Source organism: Fukomys damarensis, unplaced genomic scaffold (assembly GCF_012274545.1).
Source record: "Fukomys damarensis isolate Sample0158 unplaced genomic scaffold, DMR_v1.0_HiC HiC_scaffold_37, whole genome shotgun sequence".
NCBI lineage: Eukaryota > Metazoa > Chordata > Mammalia > Rodentia > Bathyergidae > Fukomys > Fukomys damarensis.
The window spans coordinates 44,381,802-44,407,240 of NW_022900949.1; the positions used below are offsets into that span (position 1 = coordinate 44,381,802).

Sequence of the window (25,439 nt, forward strand, 5' to 3'; positions counted from 1 at the left end):
GGCTAGGGCAAAACTGGTCAAACTGAGCAAAATCTGTCAAAATCAATGCAGACCCAAGGCACATGGACAGAATCCAGGATAACTCTGTAGCTCCTGAGCACTATAAAGAAGGAACTAAGCAGAAAGTGCTATTTTCAATTCTTCATTTACATCTGGTGAGAAACAAGTATTTGATAGGACAGTTTAAATCTGGCAGCAGGCCAAGTGAGTTTTGATAGGATGACCATCCCAATGTCTTCTTGCATCAAGAAGAAGCCAATCCAAAAATTCCAGATATAAAAGACCCCTTTCCCTGTCCTTATTGCTGCTGTGAGTCTGTTTAGTTCCCTGCTCCGAAAGCAAACGCCTCTTCCATCTTTGATTATATGTGCATCATCGCTACCTTTTCTGGGTGCTTTGTCCAATTATTTGTTCAGAATACCAAGAACCTATGAGGTATTTGTCCAGGTCCCTCATTCCAGCAACACTATAAACAATTATAACCAACAAATTGGACAGCCTAGCAAAAAGTAGAAAAATTCCTAGAAACATATAACCTACTACAACTGAATTATGAAGAAACAGAAAATCTGAATAAACCATTATGTATGTGGATTAAATAAAAAATTAAAAAAATATATTCAACAAAGAAAAGCCCAATGCCTGATGGATTCACTGTTAAATTTTACCAAAATTCAAGGGAAAAGTAATGAAATCCTCAAAATTTTTCAAAAACTGAAGCAAAGGGAACCCATTTCCAAATCTATTTTATAAACTTGCATTATCTTGACACCAAAGCCAGAAAGGACACTAGAAGAAAGCTAGAGGCTAGTGATGTGCCAAACTGCAACCCCAAACCCACTTACTGCAAAGTGCCAACAGTGCAATTAAACCTGAATATTAAAGTTTTAGTTTAGAAAAAACAATTTTACATTAACATCTTTTGTCTTAAAAATACAGTAAAATGTGTGCCCTAAGTTTGTTACTATTGCTATAGGCCAATATCCCTGATGAATACATGAGCAAAAATCCTAAACAAAATACAGTGCTAGCAAAGTAAATTGAGCAACATTAAAGGATCATACTCCATAATCAAATAGGATTTATCCCTGGGAAGCAAGGTGTTTCAACACAATGCAAAGCAGTAAATGTGATACACCACATTAAAAGAATGTACATATATCAAACATCATGTTCTATGCTATAAATATATACAATCTTTGTCAATCATACCTTAATAAAGTTAGTGCGGGGAGAATCACAAAGAAGGACTACACATAAAGACAAAATAGAGATGTATATGGTTTATCATTTAAGTATTTCTAAGTTTCTAAAATCTACTTTTACTTTAAAAAGTTTAATATGTCAACAAACAATTGTTTGCTAGATTTTGTAAACATGATTTTTTTTTTTTGTAAATCTGTTATCAAATTCAGTGCAAGTTCTAAGAGAGTTTCCATTTAAGAAGTTGTGCCACACTGGGCATATTCTGCACATCCACATAATTTTTGACACTACAGATTAATGAATACCTCCTATTTATTTTGGCACTGATAACTAGAAGCAGGAGGGCAAACTCTCCGAAGAAAAATCTCTACAAACAGTGCTGAAGTAAAAAACTATGATGACTTTGCTTTAAAACTGATAGATACCTAGTTTTCAGATAAATAAAATTTTACATTAACTATAAGCTATACTAAACCTCAAAAATATTAGGCAACAGAAGAAATGTAATGGATATGCCAATTATGCTGATCTGACCATTTTACATTGACTAAAGTATTACTGTACCCCAAAAATATATATAATTATGTCAATTTAAAAACTGAATAAAAAAGAAATGTATTATGTGTAATTTATGAGGACATGGTTATATACACAAGATATTCATTAAAATGAAGAGTATCAGAGACAACAGCAAGAAAAAGTTAACCTTTGGCAGGAAGGGCCACTTTAAAAGGAGAAAAAGAAAACAGTGACTTGAGAATAGAGAAAAAGAGAATAGAAAAACAAATGAGGCACCAAACTGTGCATGTGAGAGAAAATATTTTCTTCTTTCTATATCTGCTTTACACTATGAAGGGCCAGAACTGTTAAAACTATTAATAACCTGTTTTCTTACAATACTGACCCATTTTTGATTTCCACATTATATTTTTTTAAAAGTCAAGATTTTTATCCAATCGTATTTTTTAAAAGAGTTTTTAAATCAAGAACCACAAACATTTAACAATGGGTGAGAACAACGCCATATTTCTCAACCAGGACTAGAGGACTGAGTAAGTCAGTCAGTCTTTTACCTACATACAAACATGCATCTAAGTATATCCACAAATGCACACGCACACATAACAGATGAAATGATACAGTTGCAATTATTGTACTGTATTACTTAAAATTTTTATGAAATTATTCCTACAGGATAGTTTTTCCCTTTTAAATTTTCAAAACAGAAACTTACCAATGTCACTGGCAAATTCATAGACATGGGGTTTTTGTAACAGCCCTAATTGGCACATGCAGGTAAGGGCATTAAGAGCTTTCACAATAACAAATTCTTCGGCATCACTAAGACCTTGTTGCAACAAGGGCTTGAGAATTGAGGAGCTTTGCCAGCCAACATAGGCAGCAACACCTGAAAATGAAATATTATAATCACTTGGTACCTGAAAGTACACACTGTAATTACGTAAAACATTAAAATTAATCAAAAGCCAAATACAGTGATCAACAACCCAGGAAAAAATACTGCTATTTCTACCCAGCAAAATAAATGCAGAGCTATACCAAAGCAAACTATCCAGATATTCTGGGATACCAAGAAAAATCAAAGATCCTAAGAACTTACAGAAAAGAAAAAACACAGGCTCCTAAAAAGGAAAAAGAATCAGACTTGTACCAGGTGATCCTCAACAATGGAGGCTAGAACACAACAGAGCAAGACCTTTAAAGTTATAAAGAAATTCTACAATTTCTTTCACTTAAACTGTCAATTAAAAAGAAACCAAAAATATATCATTTCAAGACATGCAAAGACTAAGAGGTTTACCGCTCATGCAACACTTCCTAAGAAAGTTTCTTGATGATGCACTCCAGCAGAATAAAGAGGGAAATGTAGAATGTACAAAATGGTAGTTCTAACCTAGGATTCAAGGGGACAAGAAGATGACAGCTAACAAAGATCTAGAAATTAGCCCAAATTAAACCAAAACCCAATGAATTTTAAGAATGTCATGAAAAAGAAAGCAAGAATGGATGCCAAGCAACAAATAAAATTGTTAAGAGGATAAATATAGATATGGTAAAGAAGGTAGATTTTGTTTTTCTTCTACATTAAAATGTGGAACATCCTTAGTCACTGAAATAGGGAAACAGAAATCTCAAGTTGCTATACACATGTTGCTACACACACTCAGAAGTGGCAGAGGATTCATGGAACTAGAACTGTGTTGAGGTAAATACAATTACAATATACTACTTGGCTCCATCTTCAATAAAATTTATAGATTTGTAATCATGTAAATTTTCCTCTGAATCTTTAGATTCCAGATATTTACACAAAGCACAAAAGATTATATTGTGACTACAAAACAAAGTAAATATCATTTACTATGACAATAAAATTGTTAGTTGAGAATTCAACAAGTCGAAAATCAGAGATAGAAAGAAAGGAAGGGGCATTAATTTCTGTACTGCAAATTGAAAAGTAAGGCAATACAATAAAGGTTGAATAATTTACTTACAAAAACAACACACTGAAGTCTGAAGCACCCTGAGAAATAGTGATCAACATTTCTAAAACTGACAAAGGAAGAGTAATCAAAGCATTGTAACCACAAGTTAGTTAAATCTTCATCTGGTGTAGAAAAACATTCAACAGATAGCATCTAAAGTTGATAATAAAAATAATACTATTGGTAATGATCACTTGAAGACACTAACCTCAAAACAAACCTGAGTGGTTGCCTCTGGGAATGCCAACTATTTACTTTCCTAATTTATTTATAAATTCTAAATAATTTATAAAAGTAATCTCCCTTTTGATTAAAAAATAATTCCAGGATCTGAAATTCCAGTGGGTTATATATTTATAAAGTGTACAAACTGGAATGTACAAGGATGTTAAATAACTAAAAATACTTTGAAAATAAAGAGTGATCTCTAGAAATTCACTCTACAGACACTAAAGTTGATTAAAATCTATAGTAATATAAATATAATACGGGCAGGAGTATCATGTAAGTACAAGAATAGAGAAATAAATGGAATACTAGATACTCAGAAAACTGACCCTGACAGAGGCATTCAAGGAACGATAAAGTTTCACCAATGAATGGGTAAGAAATGAAATGTTTAATAAATACTGTTGGGGAAACTGTCTACATTTCTGAGAAGAAAATAAAATTCAGATTTCACCATATACCATGGCACTCCATAAGATCAATTCAACAGATAAGTTTATAAAATAAAGCATTTAAAAAAGAAGAAAAGCATGCAACAAGTTAATCTAATTCTGGAATGGAAAAAACTTCAAGCACAAAAGTAAAAAAGAAACTTTAAAGAAGATAAATAAGTTAAAAAGTTTAAGAAAATATGTAAAAATTTAAAATCAAGTTAAACTGAGAAAGTAACTTTAACATAAGTTAATGTTCTTTACAGTTAAAAGACTAAAAAATTCAACAAGAATAAAAAGGAACAAAATAAATTCATAAAATAAACACAAATAAGTAAAATGGAAAAAGTTTTCAACTTGATAGATAAGCAAAGAAATATAAATGAAAACAAATTATCATTCTACCTTTCCAATGAACAAAAACTAAGTAAAACCATGTGCAGGAATTCAATACTAATGGGAGTGGAAAAGAACCTAACCTTTTAAAAATTTATAAAAATATGACAGGTTTTAAGAAATATATTCATATTCTTTAACTCACTAATTTAAATACCATACTTCTATCCTGAGAAAATAATTCAAGACAAATATAGTCATGCACTGAATAACAATGTTTTGGTCAACAGCTACACCATATGCAACAGTGGTGGCACAAGCAGTAACGCCGTGTGACATAGTCACTCTAGTCTGTGAAAAACAACTTCACTTGAACAATGCAGAGATAATTTTTAGGAGAAGTAACACTTCCCAGAATGCATATCCATTACTAAGCAGCACAAAACTATTCTTAAATAGCTAGGTATTTTATTTAAATAAACATGTATAACATTATCTGCATAATTATTTTAAGATAAAAATAATTTAAATATCCAAATATAAAATGAATTTAGGTAAAACTGTGTAATGGAATAATTTGGATCTATTAAATTATGATTTCAAAATGTCAATGATAATAGAAAATGATTAAAATATGTTATTACAAAAAAGTATAAAAAATTTAAGAGTAAGACTATTATACATAACACCTCTTTGTCTGGCATATTACATTTGTTAATTTAATTTTTCTTCACAATGACCAATGAGCCAAGTACTGTATTCCCATTTTACACATAGGAAAATCAAGGCACAAAAAGATTAAATGATTTTCCCAAGAACTACAACTTGTAAGTGACCAAACAAGAACTTGAACCCAATAGTTTGGTGCCAAAGTAGCTGTTCTTGACCATTAGTATTTAACAGAAGGTGACAGATGGAATGGAAAGACAAAGGAAGACATTTGGAAAAAAAAGGCTAAACATTAATAGAGGATGTACACAGACTGAAAGATTAAAGTTATTTTGTTTTCTTCTTGGTTTTTGTACTCCAAATGTTCTACAGTTGTATGTATTACTTTTATTTAAAGAATGAAAATTACTTCTAAAAGAAAAAGATAAAATATATATATTTTTCAAAACACTGACCAATAGATGAGAGAAATTCTACAGACTAGTTAATTACCCAGGAGAAGATTTAAGATCATTTGGAAGGGAAAGAAGAAAGCAAGGCAAAAAGATATGAGAAACAAATTATACTGTATTCAGGGCTGGGGATTTAGCTCAGTGGCACCGCACCTGCCTTGCAAATGCAAGGTTCTGAGTTCGATCCCTGGTACCCCCCCCAATTATACTGTATTCAGGAACTGATGGAGTACTAGAAAGCAGATGAATGCATCAATAAACTAATGCAAAAATAAAAGCAAACCAAAGATGTCTGAAAAAGGAAGCAATATCAAAGATTTTCAAAGTGAAAAGTATCCTTTTCTCTAAAATTATATGATAGTATTTACAGAAACATCAATCCTCTTGCCATACAGGTTTCTTACATTTTTTACTTTTTTAGAAAAAAATCCAACAGCAAACCTCATAGTGCTAGATCACTGGAAACCAAACTTTAAAGTTTTACAGCTTTCTGTTACCACCTTACCAAGTTTGGATAACAGCCCCAATTTCTAATATGTAAAATACTCTTTAAATCTTTTAGGGGCAATAGACAAGTTGTTACAGTAATTTGGGAAATAATAGTTAATGAATACGCATGGTAACATGATTTTAGCATACAATAATTCGAAGCTGATCTAACATAAATTGGAAAGATTCAAACATTCAGGAAAAAAGAGATGAGTTATCATTCAAAAGAGAAAAGCATTAAATCCTATATCAAACATGATTTAACCCACTCAAAGTCTACTTCATTTACAATTTTAAATCTTACTGTAATAAGAGCATGCAGATAAGACATCTTTAAATCTGCAAATGAAAAATACAAAATGAAAGAAAGCAAAGCTGCTTAATTTTTCACAAATTTTCAGTTTACAGAAAAAAGTCCGTAAATTGTAAGAGATTTATTTTTAACCTATTTATATTTTAACTAAAATTCTAAAAGTAATGCATGTCCATTGCAGAAAAATCTGATAAATATGGAAAATAAAGAAAGTAATTACTAGTCTCAGCCTAAGATAACCATTATTTATACTTTAGTATATTCTAGCCTTTTTAATAAACATATGCTATTTTTAGCTTTACCCAACTGGGATCACATTTTAAGTAGACCCATGTCAATCACTTTAACAATACTTCATGGTACTTTCCCTGGTCACAATTCTCTTGAAACACAGCTTCAAGTGATCACATGCTATGCCTTCATACAGATGTGCCATAGGTTAATTACCAGCCCCTCAACTAGCTAAAGTACATCATCCCAAAAGAGCAGACTCACAGAAATACTAAGAGCTCATTTCATTATTAATTAAATTTAGTAATGTCATTACCAATCCTTTCAGATTGAATGAAATTATTTGACAGAGTAGTTTATAATCTTAGATATGAACTTAAAAACAAAGACATACCAACTATACTGTCAAAGAAGGCTCCACGCAGATGCCAGTCATTCTTGTCATTTAAGAAAGTGATCATGTGAGACAACAAAACGTCATTGGCTTTCTGACGTCCGAAGAATACACATAGCCGTGTTATTCCATTTTCCATTAAAGTCTGTTTCACAATATTTTCAGGATCACTTAACAAAGTGACAACTTTCTGCTGGACCATTTCATGTAAGGCTTGGAGTTCTACCAAAAAAAAAAAAAGCTAGGATAAATTTTTTCCCTATACATAATCTTTTACTAATTGGAATAACAAACTGACCACAGAAACTGCCATATAAAGTATATAACTGCTAAGCTTTTCCACTATTTCACAGGCTGAAGGATGCGAAAATGAAACAAACTGAAGAATACCCCACCATGCAGAAGCCTTAAGCAGGGTTACGATCTCACTAATTAAATAACTCCATCTATGAGCTCAAGAAGAAAAGTGGTGAGACACACAAGAAAGGAGATCACTCTATCCCCAAAAGATCAACTTAACCAAGGACTTTAAAATATAAGATAGGTCCAGGATATAATATGATGGTACTGAACAATATATTAGGAAGTATTTTTAAAGATTAGTTTATTGTATTTTAGAAAGCCATCAAATATACTGCAAGTTCTGGGAAGATTTGGTTTGATCAGGTAGCCTTCTCTTAAATCCTTCCCACTTACTCCCTTACAATTTAGTTGTCTGTCTTTCCCTCACTATAATACAAGTTCAAGAGCATGGCTCATTCTATCTTATTCATCATCATATCACAAGTGCTTGAAGCAAATTCATAATTGTCTGATGCAAAGCATAGATTTAACAATTATCTGCTGACTAAATGAAAGAAGGCAGAGGTCACACTGCTCCATCTGACTACTGTCAAATGTAAAGGGGTCTGGTCTGCCATGCAAAATTATATGCTTACATTAAGAAAGCCTTTAATTACCCAGAAGTTTTAATATATAAATTAGTTATTTTAAAAGGTTTTATATGTGCTGAACAAATGTGGAAAGTAACAAAAAAACAGGGTCCAATTACAGTTTTCTATAACAAACAAATCTATAAACTATATTTCTCTACTTTTTCTCTTCTAGAACCATCATGGAGCAAATCTAGTATATTTTTACTTCTAAATCTTTTAACATACATTAACTAAAAGCTTGTTAAAGGTGTATGGATATTAAAAAAAATCTAAGACAGAGACCTGAATAAGTTTAGTATCCTATTTGTTCCTTTAGAGGAAAGGCAATGGGTTTTGATATACAAATCAAAGACAGCATAAATATAAAGAATTTGAGTAGCCTCAAAATACATCCACATAAGGAAAAAAGTTTAGATTCTTTAGCCATTAAATTTTCATTTTTATGAGAATTATATAATTCAGAAACTTTGCTGTTCATGCAAATCAATTCTGGCTGAAAAACAATTAACTCTGGGTCTATGGTGACAAAGTGATTATTTTCTAGCTAGACAATAATATACGAAGATGGAAAGAACAAAATAATACCAGATATCTAAATAACTAAATATCTGGTGTTCCTTTATCTTACATGAAAACTACAAATGATATTTTTACAAGTCAAAACTAGCAGTTCATTCTAAGTAATAAGAATACTAAAAAGAAATTATACAACCTGTGTCATAATTTCCATTAGGATGTGTAACTTCATCTATTTCTTCACTACTAGGGTCATTTTCCATGTTAAGATTTTTTAACTGTACTAATTCCAGGAATCTCAGAGCTGTTTCTGCCAGTAGAGCTATGTTTTCTATAAGAAAAGGGGAGAGAGGAGAAAATGTATAATTATAATCTCAAATAATTGTGATGCTTACAATTTTTCCTCCCTCAGTCTTTATACATATAAATAATAAAACTATGGAAAAATGGATTTTTCAATTTATCAATCAGAATTTTAGTAGCTAATCTCATAACTATCCCCAAACTGCTTTTCAAAAAACTGCAAAAATAATTCAAAATATAGCACCCAAATCAAATGAGGCCAAAAAAAAGCTTACTCCTTATACAAAGACCTACCTTTAAAAAGCAACTTTACAAGTGAGAGATACTAGACTAACAGAACCATTCACATTAAAACAACCAATCCAGCTGGGCTCTGGAATCAGACAGGTGCTCAAATCTCAAATCTCAACCCTGCAACTTACTGCTTTAAGTAATCTGAGTTTCAGTTTCTTCACACACAAACGGAGAGTTATCTCAAAGAGCAGTTATCAAACTGAATCAAACATTGTTAGATTACCCTACAAATGATTCCCTGAAGTTCTTAGTGGACCAAAGTGTGAGTCTGTTTGCCACTCTTCTATAGATGTCTATACATTTTCTTTCTCTGAAAATCTATTAATATTCCTCACCACTACAAATATCTATTTCTAATTTCTGCTGTTACATTTACCAGCAATCCCATCAGCTCCTACCTTATTCATAATTTTTTCACTTGTATGGTTTCCTGTTGTCTGTACACTTCCTTCTCTCCTTCCCACTTCTGTGCCTCCCAGCATGTCTCATAAAAACCATATACCTTTCTCCTTAGCAGTGAATTACACTGAACGTAAAGTATATTTCAAAATTAAAATAAGACTCACTTTTCCCCTACTTTTTAACATCTTTGAAATAAAAATGCACCTTACATTAACTGGGATCTGATTCTAGTAAACACAGTGATTCCCTTCATCTTGGGTCCTACTGCCCAGTGCTGCCAGGTTCAAACTGCTCTGAACAGAACAAACATCTCCAAGTAAGCAAGATATTAATATGCTATATAATGCTTGCTTACTCTTAAAATGGAAAATTTCTAGTCCATAACCTGATGATAAGCCAAAATTCTACATGCAATCACCACTTAAATGACTACAACTTCTCTCATGCCATGGATCTAGAACCCTTTTCAGATACCCAAATTTGTAGATGTTCATGTCCCTTATATAAAGTGGCACAATATTTGTATATGAGATGCTCATCCTCCATACACTTTAAATCGTCACTAGATTACTTATAATACTTAATACAATGCTACATAAATAGTTGTAATACTGTATAATTAGGAAATAATGAAAAGTCTGGCCATGTTCAGTAAAGACAAGTTTTTTTTCCAAGTACTTTTGTTCCACAACTGATTAAATCCAAGGATGTGGCACCCATGGCTATGGAGGACCAATTATTATTTTTTTCAGAAGTCTCTTACTTTCCTGGACACTTCTAAGTTTTGAGTAGACCTATGCTTATTTCCCCATTTAAGCCAGTGCAACAAATATACTTAAAAGTTAAATTTACAAAATGTATGAATTTATACCATTATCTCTGGAATAATAAAGAGTATTGTAAAGAAAAAAATGGTGATTTTAAACTTTTATAATTCCTTCTATGCGTGGTTTAATGATACTTAACTATCCAAGTTCAAATCAACTTGTGGCTCTATTTTAAAAGGCTACTTTATCACACAGCAGGCCATGAAGGAATACTTCAAAATGCTGGCACTGACGCTGGGTTTTTGTGGACTCATCAAAAAGACCCAGAAGACCAAAGAAAAGTAGGATTGGTTTTGAAGCTCTAAGAACTGAGAATGAGAGCAGATGCAATTGGGTAATGTTATTTATCCTTTCTTAACTTTTAAAATCAAGATAATGTAACATTTATTGCTTAAGATTGTTGCAAGGGTTAGTTGCTAAAATCTCACAACTAAGCTTTGCAGTAACTCTGAATAGCAGAAACTCTGATACCCACAGTGTTTTTCAATAACTTGTAGATATTACAGTACTCTTTATGCTATAGATATTAGTAAATGGATGACCATATGTTAACATGGCACCTACACATTGGAACATTACATATTTAACACAACTCAGAAAATACACTAAGCTAAAAGTAGGGTCATAAAACTCTAGTAAGAAAGATACAGCTTGTTTTTAAAAACTTATAAACTTTTATTTAATTTGACTTTACCTGGTTTGATATTTATATTTGCCAAGTAAATTAGAAATATGCTTATCATAAATAATAAACTCAAATGTATCATAAGGCAGAGAGATAAATACAAATATATATACACACACAAATATATATATACATATATACAAAAGTATATATACGTATATACACACATATTATGTGTGTGTGTATATATAACAAGAACAACATCCAACCATCACCAGTTCCTCTGTGGACGTGCCTAGAGATGACACTACAGTCAAAGACCACTATTCACATGTTCCATCAAAATAATGACAGCAAATCATAAAATGTACTAAGCAAGCTCCTTTCAAAAGAGACAATATCATCCCCAAACACATGCTATGTATTACTTACAAAGACTTCAAAAAAGGAGCTCTGATTTCCATAAGACTGTATTATAGAAATAAATTATCAAATTATGAAAACATTTCAATGGTATTTTCTAAGTTAAAATGGGCATTTAGAATTAATTCCAGGTGCTAAAAGTAATAAACTATATTGTTTGATTTTATGAGAATTACACATAGAACAGATAGGTGTGTATAATACACTCACAAATAAGCCACATGTCCACAATATTAACTGAAAGAACCTTAAAATCAAAAAGTTAAGGGTCTAAGTTCTTTCAAGATCAAATTACTCAGCAAAATTCATCTTGTTCAATAGCAATAGACTACCGTATCCCAAAGCTAAGAGCCAAACAAATGTATTTGTCCAAAGAAACTTTGTATAAGCCTAAAGATAGTAGATCAGAGAAACATATAATTATAAACATCAGTCTTATTCCAAATTAAATTAATACTCTCAGTAAAAGCACAAAACTTGTGTTTTCTCACTTGGTAATTCTGACCAGAAATAAAAGAATACCCAAATCTAGAGTCTCAGGAACAGAACAGCCATAAAATATACACAAACAGTTCAAAGAGCAAAGTTTATACTTGTAATTCCCAAAGAAGTCAAAAAAAGAAGAGTATTATCATCATCAACTTTAAAAATACTTGAATGGCTATGACTTGGACAACAAAAGCTTACCAGCATAGGCTAGCCTAACGATAGTAGCATCATCTTGGGCTAAATGGGCTATTCCTGGAAGAATGTATTCTGGATAGATATTGATATCATTGCGAGGAACCTCTTTGACAAGGGCAAGAACTTTGGTCAATGTTCTCAAGGCTTCAGCCCTCACTCTAGGAACAGAGTCATTGCTGAAATGCAAAAGATAGGGAGTAATACGATCCAAAAGGATTTCCACACTTAATCTTGGGGCTAAATGGAGAATAAGTTCCAAAGCAGCAAGTTTGGAATCACAGTACTTAAGGGTCTGCAGGCAGGACGTTATAACAGACACCAAGATAACCAGTCCATTTTCCTTAGGCTCTCCTTCTGCTTTTTCTGGTAGATCATGCCCACAAAGATTGTGAATAATGTTGCCCAAATCCTTCCGAATAACCAGAATACGCTCATCTGCAGAGAGAAATGTTTCCTTGGCAAACTGGGCCATGTAAGGCTGAAGGAAAGTGTAAAATATTTCAGGGAAGGCATTGCCACGCTGCTGCTTTAAGTAATCTTCAGCCTCTAAACGTTTATCTGGCTCACGATGAATCATCTGAGTTACCTAGACAAAGGGGATAGAGGTAATAAAAATAGATTTAAAAACAGGAAATGAAAGTTACAAGGGCAATTTACATGTGATTAAAAGGATTTCTGAGATAATTTTGACTATTCTCAATCCTCACTTGACAAACTACTTTTAGAACTCAAATACTAAATAATACACATCTCCATCATCCTAGAAAGCAACAGGAAATTACAGATAGACCTGGCACATAAAGAGGAAGTTATACACTATTCAGTATTTCCCATTTATTATGACAGAGAAATAATATATTGCTGCCCACAACTCAAGGATTCTTAAACTTTTCTGAGAGATACCTCTGAGGATCTGAGGAAAGAAATGGACCTCGTCCAGAGAAAAAAGTGTAAGTGCAATATTTGTACAAGAAAAAAAATGTACAAAAAAAGCACAATTTTTGCACACAACTACATACAATCCTGAAAGTAATCATAACTCCTGAAATCCGTTTATATATCCCTAGTTCAGAGTGCTGCTTTAAAACCTTACTGCCACAAATCCAAAAAAATGACATACAATTTAAGTGCAGATCTAAGAGGTAATCAAAACATGAATCAGTGATTTAAACTTTTCAAATAATGTAAAAGGTGGGCTACAGCATAGTAAAATGGAACAGTACTTGTTTAGCATACAACTAGCTAGGGGTTCAATCCTCTGCACCAAAAATATTTAAAATAGGGCTAGGCTGGGGATTTAGCTCAGCAGTGCTGCCACCTACCTCGCAAGCACAAGTCCTGAGTTCAATCCCTGGTACCAAAAAATAAATTAATTAAATAAAATAAAATAGGGTTAAGGATATAGCTCAGAGACAGCACTTGACCAACATGTGCAAGTCCCTGCATTCCACCTTCAGGCCCACAAAAAATAGAAATAAATAATAAAATATATAAAAGAAATATTAAATTCTGTGAACACGAGAAATGATACATTTAATTTGAATTTATCTTAAATTTTCTAGTATGGTAAAGCAATAAATTTTTAAAATGCTCAATATAGTTTATTATGTAAATATATACAATATCATAAAAATGTTTGTTTTGGGGGGTTTTTTTGTATTGGGGATCAAAGTTGGGTCCTTGCGCTTGCATGGCAGGTGGTGGAACCACTGAGCTAAATCTCTGGCCCAAAAACGTATTTTGTTATTGACTTTTCTGTTTATAGTATAAATAAGAACAAGAGAACTTGGAAGAATCAAATGTACTATATGGAAAAGTGACCAAAGAGAATTACTTTTACCTTTGGTTAAAGCCCTAAAGACTGAACAAATTTACCCTCTTTCACAGTAAACAGATAAGCCCAAAGTCATAAACTTACATGACAAACAATACCACACCCAAAAACAGGTGTGACTGACTTCTAACCCATGCACTATTCCCTGGATATGAGCTAGTGTCTTCCCCTGAAGCATATAATTTTTAATATTTGCCATCTTTGAGAAATTAAAATATATTCTATATTTTCCTACTTTATGAAGAAGTATTTAAATATACCATAATCTTTTACATGATTCAGTTATTATCACAGGCATCAGTTATACAAGACTAACTTCACACAGATGCTCTCAAACAGTAATGTAGATGCATGGCTTATGTGACCTCCCACAAAATTCCCCACACCTGTTCTGCAATACCCATCTACATTTCCCTTCCGGAATTGCCCTATGCTGCTATATTAGACTGAAGCTGAAGTTTTTATTTCAGGTATCTGTCTTCATTTCTTAGCTCTATGTAGGACAGTGCCTCCAAAACCCAGGGATATCCATCCAAATTTGTCCAAGGTGACGTTGAAGATTATAAAAGAAGAGAACAGCTTTTTTTTTTTTTCACTCAAATGAGCTCTGTGCCTAAGAGAAAAAAATAACACCTTTCTCCTCAACAAAATTACAATAGGCTTTTTGTATTCTATTGTGCTTCACTACTTTGTTCGAAATAAAGCATGCCATAAAACTGATAAAAGTGAGGACAAAGCCTAAGACTTCATAGCAAACATTTGTGGCATAGTTACCAATTCTCTGATACTGAGATCTTCAATTTTTTTTAGCACTTGTTCAGGGAAAAAATGTCCATTTCTATAAGCCAAAAGTTGAGAGAGATCAAACAATGGTACACCTTCTGTAAAAAGTTCAGCTATCACACAACCTGGAAAACATGAGATAAAATAATATTATAAATGAGATACAAGACCGCATGTAATACAGAAGAGAATTGAAAAAAAAATTCATGAAACTCAAAACACAAAACCCAAAGTAAAATGAATTTAAAATTTTAATGTAACATACAACCATAATCAAATAGATGTCTACTGCTTGATGATCCATTTCTAAACTATAAAATCAAAACAGGGCCATTACATTTTTCTCCCTCTTAAGAAATTTTAATAAAATTACTTCACAGTTCTACAATTTAAAACAGTAACATAATAACATAGTACTTTATACATACAAATACACATTCACATGAAGAGATTAAGAGATGCAGTAACAATCTTCAAAGCAGAAATTTTTTAAAAGTACATTCCTAAAAGGACAAAAAAAAAAAAAAAAAACTCCAATTTCATTGAGGTATTATATGCCATGCATTTGACAAGTCTTTGAGACCCTCAAATAACCTCACTGACCATAATGGCATTGATGGTCCACTTCATAAAATGCTATGGAACTTCCAGGAAGATGGCGGAGTGGTGAGCAGCAGAGAAAGAGCCTCTCGGAGATTTGGTGTCCTGACACTAGAATATAGCAGCACAAGGAGAAGAAAGAGGGAAGCAGGACCCATGGACACAGGAAGAATATAAGCTGAGAATTTAAATCCACAGGGGAAAATGAAAAGAGAGACTTTAACAAAGAGGAGGGAAGGTAGCAAGCAGTGCTCTCTACCAGAGCCTTGACACTTGGCAAGGGAACAGCAGGCCAAACTTGCAGGACCTACAGACCCACAGTGACGACTGGTGAGCCCAGAGACCTCCACGGAGAAACACACCAATGGAACAGAGCAGTGGACACACCAGACAGCAGCAGCTGGCTGTATCTGAAGCTACTGTTATTGCTGATTATACTACTTTAGTCAAGGTGACATAATTGTGCTAATCAGTTGTTCATCCAGGTATATCCAGACTGAGATTGCTGAAGGATCTTTAAACAAAACAAAACGAAACAACCCTATAGGCCAGTGCAAAAGAGCTGGCAGCTGGGCCAAATAGGCAGAAAATTCTCATCAATAAATAGAAGAGGTAAGATCTTGCAACAGACTCAAAACCCAAAAGCCAGGTACACCTAGAAGACACTTCTGATTAAGTAGTCATTTCCTAAGGGTTCTGAATACTGGCAATAAAGCTACTCACCATAAGCATCAACCCAGGAATCAAAGTTAAAAAAAAAAGAAAATGAGAAGATACTTAAACAAGATGCAACCTCCCCAGACTTTCAGCTCAGCAAAAGCAAACTCCAAGGGCAGTGAGGTGGAACAATCTGAAAGCTACCCAAAGGGACTTTCTGAAGTGGTAACAGCAGAAGTAACAAAGCAGACAAAGGAGGCTCTGGAGAAACTCAAAGCAGAAATAATTTCCCAGATAACTGGGACTAGAATGAAAGACATGTTTAGTGACTCAAGAGCAAATATGGATTTATAAAAAAAGGGCCAGGAATTTAGCTCAGTGGTTCTGCCTTGCAGGCGCCAGGTACAGAGTTCAATCCCCAGTACTCCCCCTGCAAAAACATGGTGGGACATAGTACAAATGACATACAAAACCTCTTCTCAGAAGTAAAGGCAGAAAACTTCCCAGAGAAAAAGAATTTGACATACAGATAAATGAGGCAAATGGTACTCCAATTAGCCATGATCAAAACCAAAAACAAAACAAAAAAAATCTTCCCCAAGGCATGTAATAGTCAAGATTCCAGAATTCAACACAAGGACAGAATATTAAAGGCTGTTAGAGAAAAGAAACAAATTGCCTATAAATGAAAGCCAATCAGAACAGCAGCAGATTTCTCAATACAAACTCTCAATTCAAGGAGCTTGGAGTCAGGTATTTCAAGTCCTAAAGGAAAACATGCTCCAATTCAGACTGATGTACCCTAAAAAACTAACTTTCAAAATTGATGGAGAAATAAGATACTTTCATGACAAAGAACACCTGAAGAAATTCATGACCACCAATCCAGTACTTCAAGGTATTCTAGAAACCTTGTATTCTGAAGGATATTCTAGAAAGAGTAAACAAGGACTGCAACTCCATGAATCTGAACAGAATAAATCCACCACCAGGCAAGGCAAAAAATTAAACAGAAAAGGAAAGAAGAAAGCCAAGAACAGAAAAATAACATGACAGAAATACTGCAATGTATATAACCATCATCGTTAATGGTCTTAATTCACCAATCAAAAGAAACAGAATGGAAGTATGGATCAAGAAGCAAGATCCAACAATATGCTGCATACAAGAAACACATTTAATTAAAAAGCAAATTCGTAAGACTGAAAGTCAAGGGATGGAAAACAATATTTTATGCAACAGGAACCTGGAAAAAAGCAGGGGTAGCTATTCTATTCGCAGACAAAGTGGATTTCAAGCCAAGACTGATTCAGAGAGACAAAGAGGGTGGCTACATCCTTGTAAAGGGAACAACCCAAGAAGAAGAGATAACAATCAAATGTATATGCAATGTACCCAACTATATAAAAGAAATATTAATGGACATGAAAAATCATATAAGCGCTAATATAGTTGCAATGGGAGACCTCAATGCCCTGTTACAAATAGATCAACTAGACAAAAAAATGAACAGTGAAATATTAGAACTGAACCAAACTTTCGAACAAATGGATGATGTAGTTGTCTACAGACTGTTCAACCCCACAACATCGGATGATACACATTCTTTTCAGCTGTATATGGGACATTCTCCAAAATATACCATATACCAGTGCACAGAGCATGCTTAAGTAATTGCAAAGGAAATGAAGCTGTCCCATGCAAATTATCAGACCATAGTGCAATAAAATTGGAAATCAACTGTAAAAGAAACCACAAAAACTTCATAAATACATGGAAATTAAATAATACCCTCTTGAACAACCAATGGGTCACAGATAAAATTAAAGAAGAAATCAGACAATTTCTACAATTAAACAATAATAACAACAAAACATACCAGAATTTGTGATTTGCAATGAAAGCAGTCTTGTTTTGTTTTGTTTTGTTTTTTGAGACAGGGTCTCACTATGTAGTTGAGACTGACATGGAATCCAGACTGGTCTTGATCTCAGCAATCCTTCTGCCTCAGCCTCCTCAGTGCTGGGATTACAGGCATGTGCCACCACACCCAGCAATGAAAGCAGTCTTATGAGGGAAATTTACAGCAGTGAATACACATATCAGTAAAACAGAGCAGGCACAAATAAACAACCCAATGTTGAACCTCAAGCTTCTACAAAAAGAAGAGCAAGTCAAGCCCAAAGCTCCTAAGATGGAGAAAATTATAAAAATCAGAGCAGGAATTCATGCAATGGAGACTAAAAAAACAATACAAAGAATCAATGAATTGAAGAGTTGGTTCTTTGAAAGAGTAAATAAAAATGGCAAACCCTTAGCCAACCTTCACAAAAAAAGAAAAGACTCAAGTCCATGCAATGAGGAATGAGAAGGGTGAAATCACAAGAGATCCTGTCCAGAAATCTAGAAGCTCATCAACACCTACTTTGAAAACCTGTATTCTAATAACATGGAAAATACAGAAGTAATGGACAGATTCCTAGATACATATGATCAAAACTGAACCAAGGATATACAGAAATACTAAATAAATCAATATCAGCCAATGAAATGGAATATGTAATCAGAAACCTATCAATAAATGGCTCTGATGGATTCACTGCTAAATCATACAAGAAATTTAGAGACGACCTAATGCTGCTACTTCTCAAACTCTTTAATGAAATTGAAAGGGAAGCAAGACTCCCAAATGTATTCCTGGAAAGAAGCATTACCCCAATTCCAAAATCAGAGAAAGATCCAACCAAAAAGGAAAATGACAGGCCAATCTTCCTAGTGAACACAGATGCAAAATTCTCAAGAAAATACTGGCAAACAGAATGCAGCAAATCATCACGAAGATTATACACCATGACCAAGTTGGATTCATCTCAGGAATGCAGGGATGGTTTAACATACACAAATCAATAAATGTAATACAGTATATTAACAGAGCCAAGAACAAAAATTATATGATCCTCTCAATAGATACAGAAAAAATGTTTGACAAGGTTCAACGCCTATTCATGATAAAAACCCTTCTACAGAAAACTGGTATAGATGGTCTTTTCATCAATCTGATAAAAGCCACCTACAGCAAACCAAAAGCCTACAACATACTAAATGGATAAGAACTGAAAGCTTTCACTCTAAAATCAGGAACAAGACAAGGATGTCCACTGTCTCCACTCTTGTTCAATATATTTCTAGAATCACTAGCCAGAGCTATTAGACTAATTAATTAGTTAATTAATGGAATAAGAATAGGAAAGGAAGAAGTTAGATTATTATTATTTGTGGATGACACGATACTCTACAAAGAAGATTCCAAAAACTCCACCAAGACTTCTAGATTTGATAAGCAAAGTCCGGCACAGCTGGAAACAAAGTAACACTCAAAAATCAACAGCCTTTCTGTACACAAATAAAATCAGAGAGAGAAATCAGAGAAACAATCCTTCTCATAATAGCATCCAAAAAAAATGAAATACCTAGGAATCAATCCAGTGAAAGAAGTAAAAGATCTCTACACTGAACACTACAGTACTCTTAAAAAGAAAACTGAAGATGTTATCAGAAAATGGAAAGATATCCCTTAATCTTGGATAGAAAGAACCAATATAGTAAAAATGGACATACTTTAAAAATTGTTATACAGATTTAATGTAATCCCAATCAAACATATTCAAACAGTGTATCTCACAGAATTAGAAAAAAACAATCCTAAAACTCATTTAGAATCAGAAGAGACCTAGAATAGCAAAGGCAATTCTGGGCAACACAGGCAAGGCCAGGGTATTATAATTCTTAACTTTAAATTATACAGCAAAGCTACTATGATAAAAACAGCATGGTACTGGCAAACCAACAGATCTGAGGATCAATGAAACAGACTAAAATATGCAGAAACCACTCCAGAAATACTCAACCATCTTATTTTTGACCAAGGGGCCAAACACCTCCACTGGAAGAAAGACAGCCTCTTTAATAAATGGTGCTGGAAAAAAATGGCTTTCTACATGTCAGAGATTTAATGCAGACTCATCTCTTTCACCACACACTAATGTAAAATTGAAATGGATCAAAGATTTAAATATTAAAACAGAAACACTATGCTGGGCATCGTGGCACATGCCTGTAATCCCAGCACTTAGGAGGCTGAGGCAGGAGAATCGCTGTGAGTTCAAAACCAGCATGGGCTACACAGTGAGTTCCAGGTCAGTCTCAACTACATAGTGAGAACTTGTGCCAAAAAAAAGAAAGAAAAAGAAAAAGAAAAAAAAACAACAACAACCAAACAACCAACCAGAAACACTACATCTGCTGGAAGAAAGAATAGGTAGAAAGTTTGAGGATGAAAAGAGTAGGCAAAGACTTCATGAACAAAACCAAGACCACACTGGAAATACTACAGAGAATCAACAACTGGGACCTCATCTTATTATTAATCTTTTGCACAGCAAGAGAAACCACCAAAAGAGTGAAGACACAGCCCAGAGTGTGGAAAAAAATTTGTATCCTATTCAGATAAAGGACCATTATCTAGAATGTGTAAGAACTCAAAAAAGAAAAAGAAAAAGAAAAAAAATCAGACCCGCCAAATTTAAAGACACAATCCAAAAATAGGCATTGAAATGAAGACATTTCTCAGATAAACAATTAGAAATGGCAAATAAATATATGAAAAAATGTTCAACATCACTGGTCATTTGTGAAATGCAAATTAAAACAATGCTGAGATTCCATCTCACTCCAGAAAGAATGGCTACTATCAAGAAATCAACCCATAACAAATGCTGGAGGGGCTGTGGGGAAAAAGGAATCCTTCACTGCTGGTGAAGTGTAGACTGGTGTAACCACTGTGGAAATCAGTGTGACTTCCCAAAAAACTAAAACTGGAGGTTCCATTTGACCCAGCTATTCCTCTTCTACATATCTTCTTGAAAGAATACCACAGCAATATATGCACACCCATGTTTACAGCAGCACAGTTTGTAATAGCTAAATCTTGGAAACAGTCCAAATATCCATCAATCAATGAATGGATAAAGAAGATATAGCTTTTTTATACAATGGAGTACTACTCTGCTATAAAGAAGGATGAGCTTCATACATTTATAGCTAAAGGATGGACCTTGAGACCATACTCTTAAGTGAAATAAATCAAACACACATGTTTAAATACTGCATTGCTTCTCTGGTGTGAGAAACTGAAATTATAACTAGGGACCAAAATGTATAATAGTTATGGGGAAATGGTAAGAAAAATGTTCAAATGGGAAGGGAAACACAGGTGGGAGGGTGAAAGGAAGGAAGGAACAAGAAAAAAAAGTGAAAATAAAAGGAACAAATGGAAATAAAGCTTTCATACACAGGGATGAGAGGACGCATTAAGGGAGAAGGGAATAGAATAAAATAAAATTCATTAAAAAGTTAAAAAATAAATTGCTATGCTCCCAAGTATCAATGTGCCTTAAACCTCCACCTCCTTCAAATCTATACTCAAATGTTATTTTAGTAGTAAGATCTTTTTTGATGACTTATTTAAAATTGCAAGTCCCACCACAATTACCCTATCCTCACCTCGTAAATTCCTTTCTTCCTTTCCCTTTAACCTATTTTTTCTGCACGGCACTAACTTATAGATTATATACAGTACCCAAAAAAACTTATACATCAGAAAAAGAAAAATTTGTACAAATATTTTAATACTAAATTTATTGAAATATTATGAGACTAAAAGAAGTTACCTTTGGCTTCTACAGTTACAAGTGCTAAAAGTTGTGGCCATTAGCTTCCAGAAATTTATTAATATAGCAAACTGTTGAAGTGTGTATACATTTTTTTGGTGGACTCCATTTTATGTTGTTTCTTTACTATGTATATGTCCAATAGAATGCAAACTCCATGAAGGTTTTTCTTTATTTTGTTCATTGGAAAATCCCCAGCAACTAATATAGTTCCTGACACCTAACATTTAATAAATATGTTAAATCAATTTCTATCAGTATAGTATCAATTTTAGGAAAAAATAGCGGGGGAGACTTCAAACAATAGCCATTAAGAACAATGGAAAACCTGAACAACACTATAAAACAGCTGCACCTAACAAACACCAACAGAACACTCCATCTAACAAAAGAACACAAACTCTTCAAGGCCTTTGGAACACTCTACCCCAGACCCATACTAGACCCTAAAATAACACGCAATGCTATGGGTTTCGATATGGGCTGAGTGTCCTCCAAGGCTTCATATGTTCAAATTCTATCTCCACTGTGAGGTATTAGGAAACTTAATCTGACTGTGTTGCCCAGCGATGGGGTCATTAGGAAGTACATTAGGGGATCCCTATCTTGACAAGAAGACACAGATAGACTAGAGACATGCACACTCCGTGCCTTGCCATATGAAACCCTGCACCACCTCAGGACTTTGTCACCAAGAGGTCTACACCAGATGTGACTCCTTGACCTTACAATGCCAAAATCACAAGACAAAATAAAGTATCTGCCTGAGGCATGTCACTAGAGTAATAAAAAATGGACTCACACACTCAGTGAATTTAAAAGGACTGAAATCATAAAATTCACAAATGCAAGATTGCATGGGGGAGGATACCAGGGATTGAACTCAGGACCTTGTAATTGCAAGGCAGGCAGTGGCACCACAAAATTCACAAACATTTAGAAATCAAAAAACACTCCTAAGTAACTAGTATACCAAAAGGAAATTAGAAAATACTTTTGAAATGAATGAAAATGAAAACAGCACACAAAAACATATGAATACAAACCAATGTTTACAGTAAATATATAGCTATAAATAGCAATATTGAAAAGAAAGACCTCAAAACAGTAATCTCGACATAAGAAAAAGAAAAGCAAACAAACATATAAAAAAATTCACAAAATACTGGCAAACCAGATCCACAATTATATACCACGATCAAGTAGGATTATTTCAGGAATAAGGTCCTACATATGAAAATCAATGAATGAATGCATTATCTTAACAGTAAATTAATAATGGAAGAATAATACATAATCATCTCAAAAGATGCAGAAAACACATTTGCAAAATCTAATTCTTTCAGGATAAAAGCACTCATCAAATATGAACTCTTACAATTCTTTAGTGAAAAGACAAAAAAAAATATTTTAAAAGATAGAGCCAAGCATGGTGGTGCATGCCTGTAATTTCATCACTCAGGAAGGTAAGACAGGATTGCTTCACGTTTGAAGCAAGCATGGACTACACAGTTCAAGATAGTGAGATCTTGTTTTCAAAAAAAGACATTTTCCAAAGAAAATATATGAATTGACAACAGCTTATAGAAAGATGCTTGAATGTGGGGTTGGGGGTGTGGCTCAGTGGAATAGCACTTGCTTAGCATGTGCAAGCCCCTCAAGTTTGATCTCCAGCCAGGGATGTAGCTCACTGGTGTATGTAACACCTGCCTGGCAAGATCAAGACTCTTGAACAAGAGTGCAGAACACTGTGAACAAGGATGCAGAAAAATTAAAGCCTCCAGACACTGCTGGTGGGAAAGAGCACAATTCCTTTAGAAGTTTGGCAATTCCTAAAAAACGCTAAAGAGAGTTATCATATAATCCCTAACTTCACTCTGAAGTTCCAAGACACTGAAAACAAGTTTGTATCAACACCTATCCAGAATGCTCATTTACAACAGTATATAGAAAACAGCCAAAAAGTGGAAAGCACAATTTCCATCATTAATGAACATCAACTGATATAAACACCCATGCAATGAAATAATACACAGCCACAAAATGAAATATTAATACATGCTATAAAATTGATGAGCTTGGGAAACATGATAAGTAAAAACACAAAAGACTGCACATATGAAATGCTCCCAACAGGTACATCCGTAAAGATAATGAAGTGCGAATTTTTAAATTTAAAAAATTACAGTGAAAGACAGATTGCCATTAATTCCCTCCAAGACACTGCTGCTCACTTTGAGCACTTATCCTGATCTTTCTTGGCACTTCCTAAAGCTCTTATAGAAGTCCTTTATGATAAGTTTCTTTACTGGCACCAATGTGGCCTCTTTGATGTTCTCAATCTAGTCAAAACATTTACCTTTTATGGTTACTTTGAGTTTAGGGAACAGCCAGAAGTCATCTGAATAAAACAGACGAGAACATATGATGATGTTTTTATTTGATAGAAATTGCCATAATAAGTATTTTAAATTGATTTAGGACACTGAGGCAGCCATGAAAAGGCACTCCTCAAAAAGGATTCCCAAAAGTTCTTCAGAAAGTGGCAAGAACAATGGGATAAATGTGTTTAAAGTGTAAGAGAGGAGTATTTTGAGGCCATAATGGCAATGTGTCTAATATAATTTTTTAAACTTTTTATTTAAATATTCACCATATTTTTGAGCAAACCACATACAAGATTTAATAGTTGCTAAGGCTATAGAGATAAGGGATGAAAAGTGAGTATTAATGGTTTTCTTTTTATAGTGATGAAAATGTTCTGGGATTATTGGTGATAAGTTGTACAACTTAATATACTAAAAACTAGTGAACTGTATAATTTAAACAGAAATTTTAGTGTAAACTATACCAATAAATTTGGATTTTTAAAAAGAGTATATTCTATGCTATCTTGTATCAGAAAACACATAGGTATTATGTATATAAATATATGTGCATTTGTATGCATACTTATATATTTTTTTCCCTATCGTACAGAAACACAAAGGTTACATCAGAAAACAATGAGGGGGTTATAAATGTAGCTCCCTAATATAGCACTGCCTAGCATTAGAAAGCTCTAGGTTCAACACACAGCACTGCAAAAAAAAAAGAAAAGAAAAAAAAGATAAACAATGAAGTTGGTTACACATAAGGGATAAGGTAAAAAGGATACACATAAAAGGGAGTAACACCTCCCTTTTAGGGTAATTTTGACTTTGAAAAGCGTGCTATTAATCCCATTAAAAATTAAATCAGTAAGAATGGAAATATAAATTGAAAACTGAACAAAGTGGATCTAAATATATTTCAGCTAGATACTATAAACACACTAAAAAGGGGCAAAAATTCTAACATCACTATCTAATTGTACATCATAAAACCCTCCTATTCCACAGTGGTTCCCACCCTTACTATGGAGGGAGAAATGCTGCACACAGAGAGAGAGGCCAAGATGATGCTGAAGCAGTCTGTTCCGTTTCTCCACCCCAACGATTAGTATTAGATCACACTCTTTTTTTTGTCCAATTACATTTCAACACGGTTATCCACACTTCAACCATGTCTATGCAATGAAAGTCTCCATAAA

At 33.6% G+C, this 25,439-nt stretch overlaps 1 protein-coding gene across 3 annotated transcripts in view; it reads right to left on the reverse strand.

Annotated features, from left to right (window-relative positions):
• The window catches only part of Pik3r4 (phosphoinositide-3-kinase regulatory subunit 4), a 74,188-nt gene that overhangs the window by 42,779 nt on the left and 5,970 nt on the right, over positions 1 to 25,439 (reverse strand). For 2 of the 3 annotated variants that reach the window (XM_010625437.3, XM_033759471.1), the window contains exons 3-7: positions 14,874 to 15,007; positions 12,269 to 12,851; positions 8,904 to 9,038; positions 7,257 to 7,478; positions 2,441 to 2,614 (exon numbers count right to left, since the gene is read on the reverse strand). In XM_010625437.3, coding sequence (XP_010623739.1) covers positions 2,441 to 2,614; positions 7,257 to 7,478; positions 8,904 to 9,038; positions 12,269 to 12,851; positions 14,874 to 15,007 — 1,248 coding nt within the window. The remainder of the gene's footprint in view (positions 1 to 2,440; positions 2,615 to 7,256; positions 7,479 to 8,903; positions 9,039 to 12,268; positions 12,852 to 14,873; positions 15,008 to 25,439) is intronic. The other variant, XM_033759472.1, reaches the window with a different exon arrangement.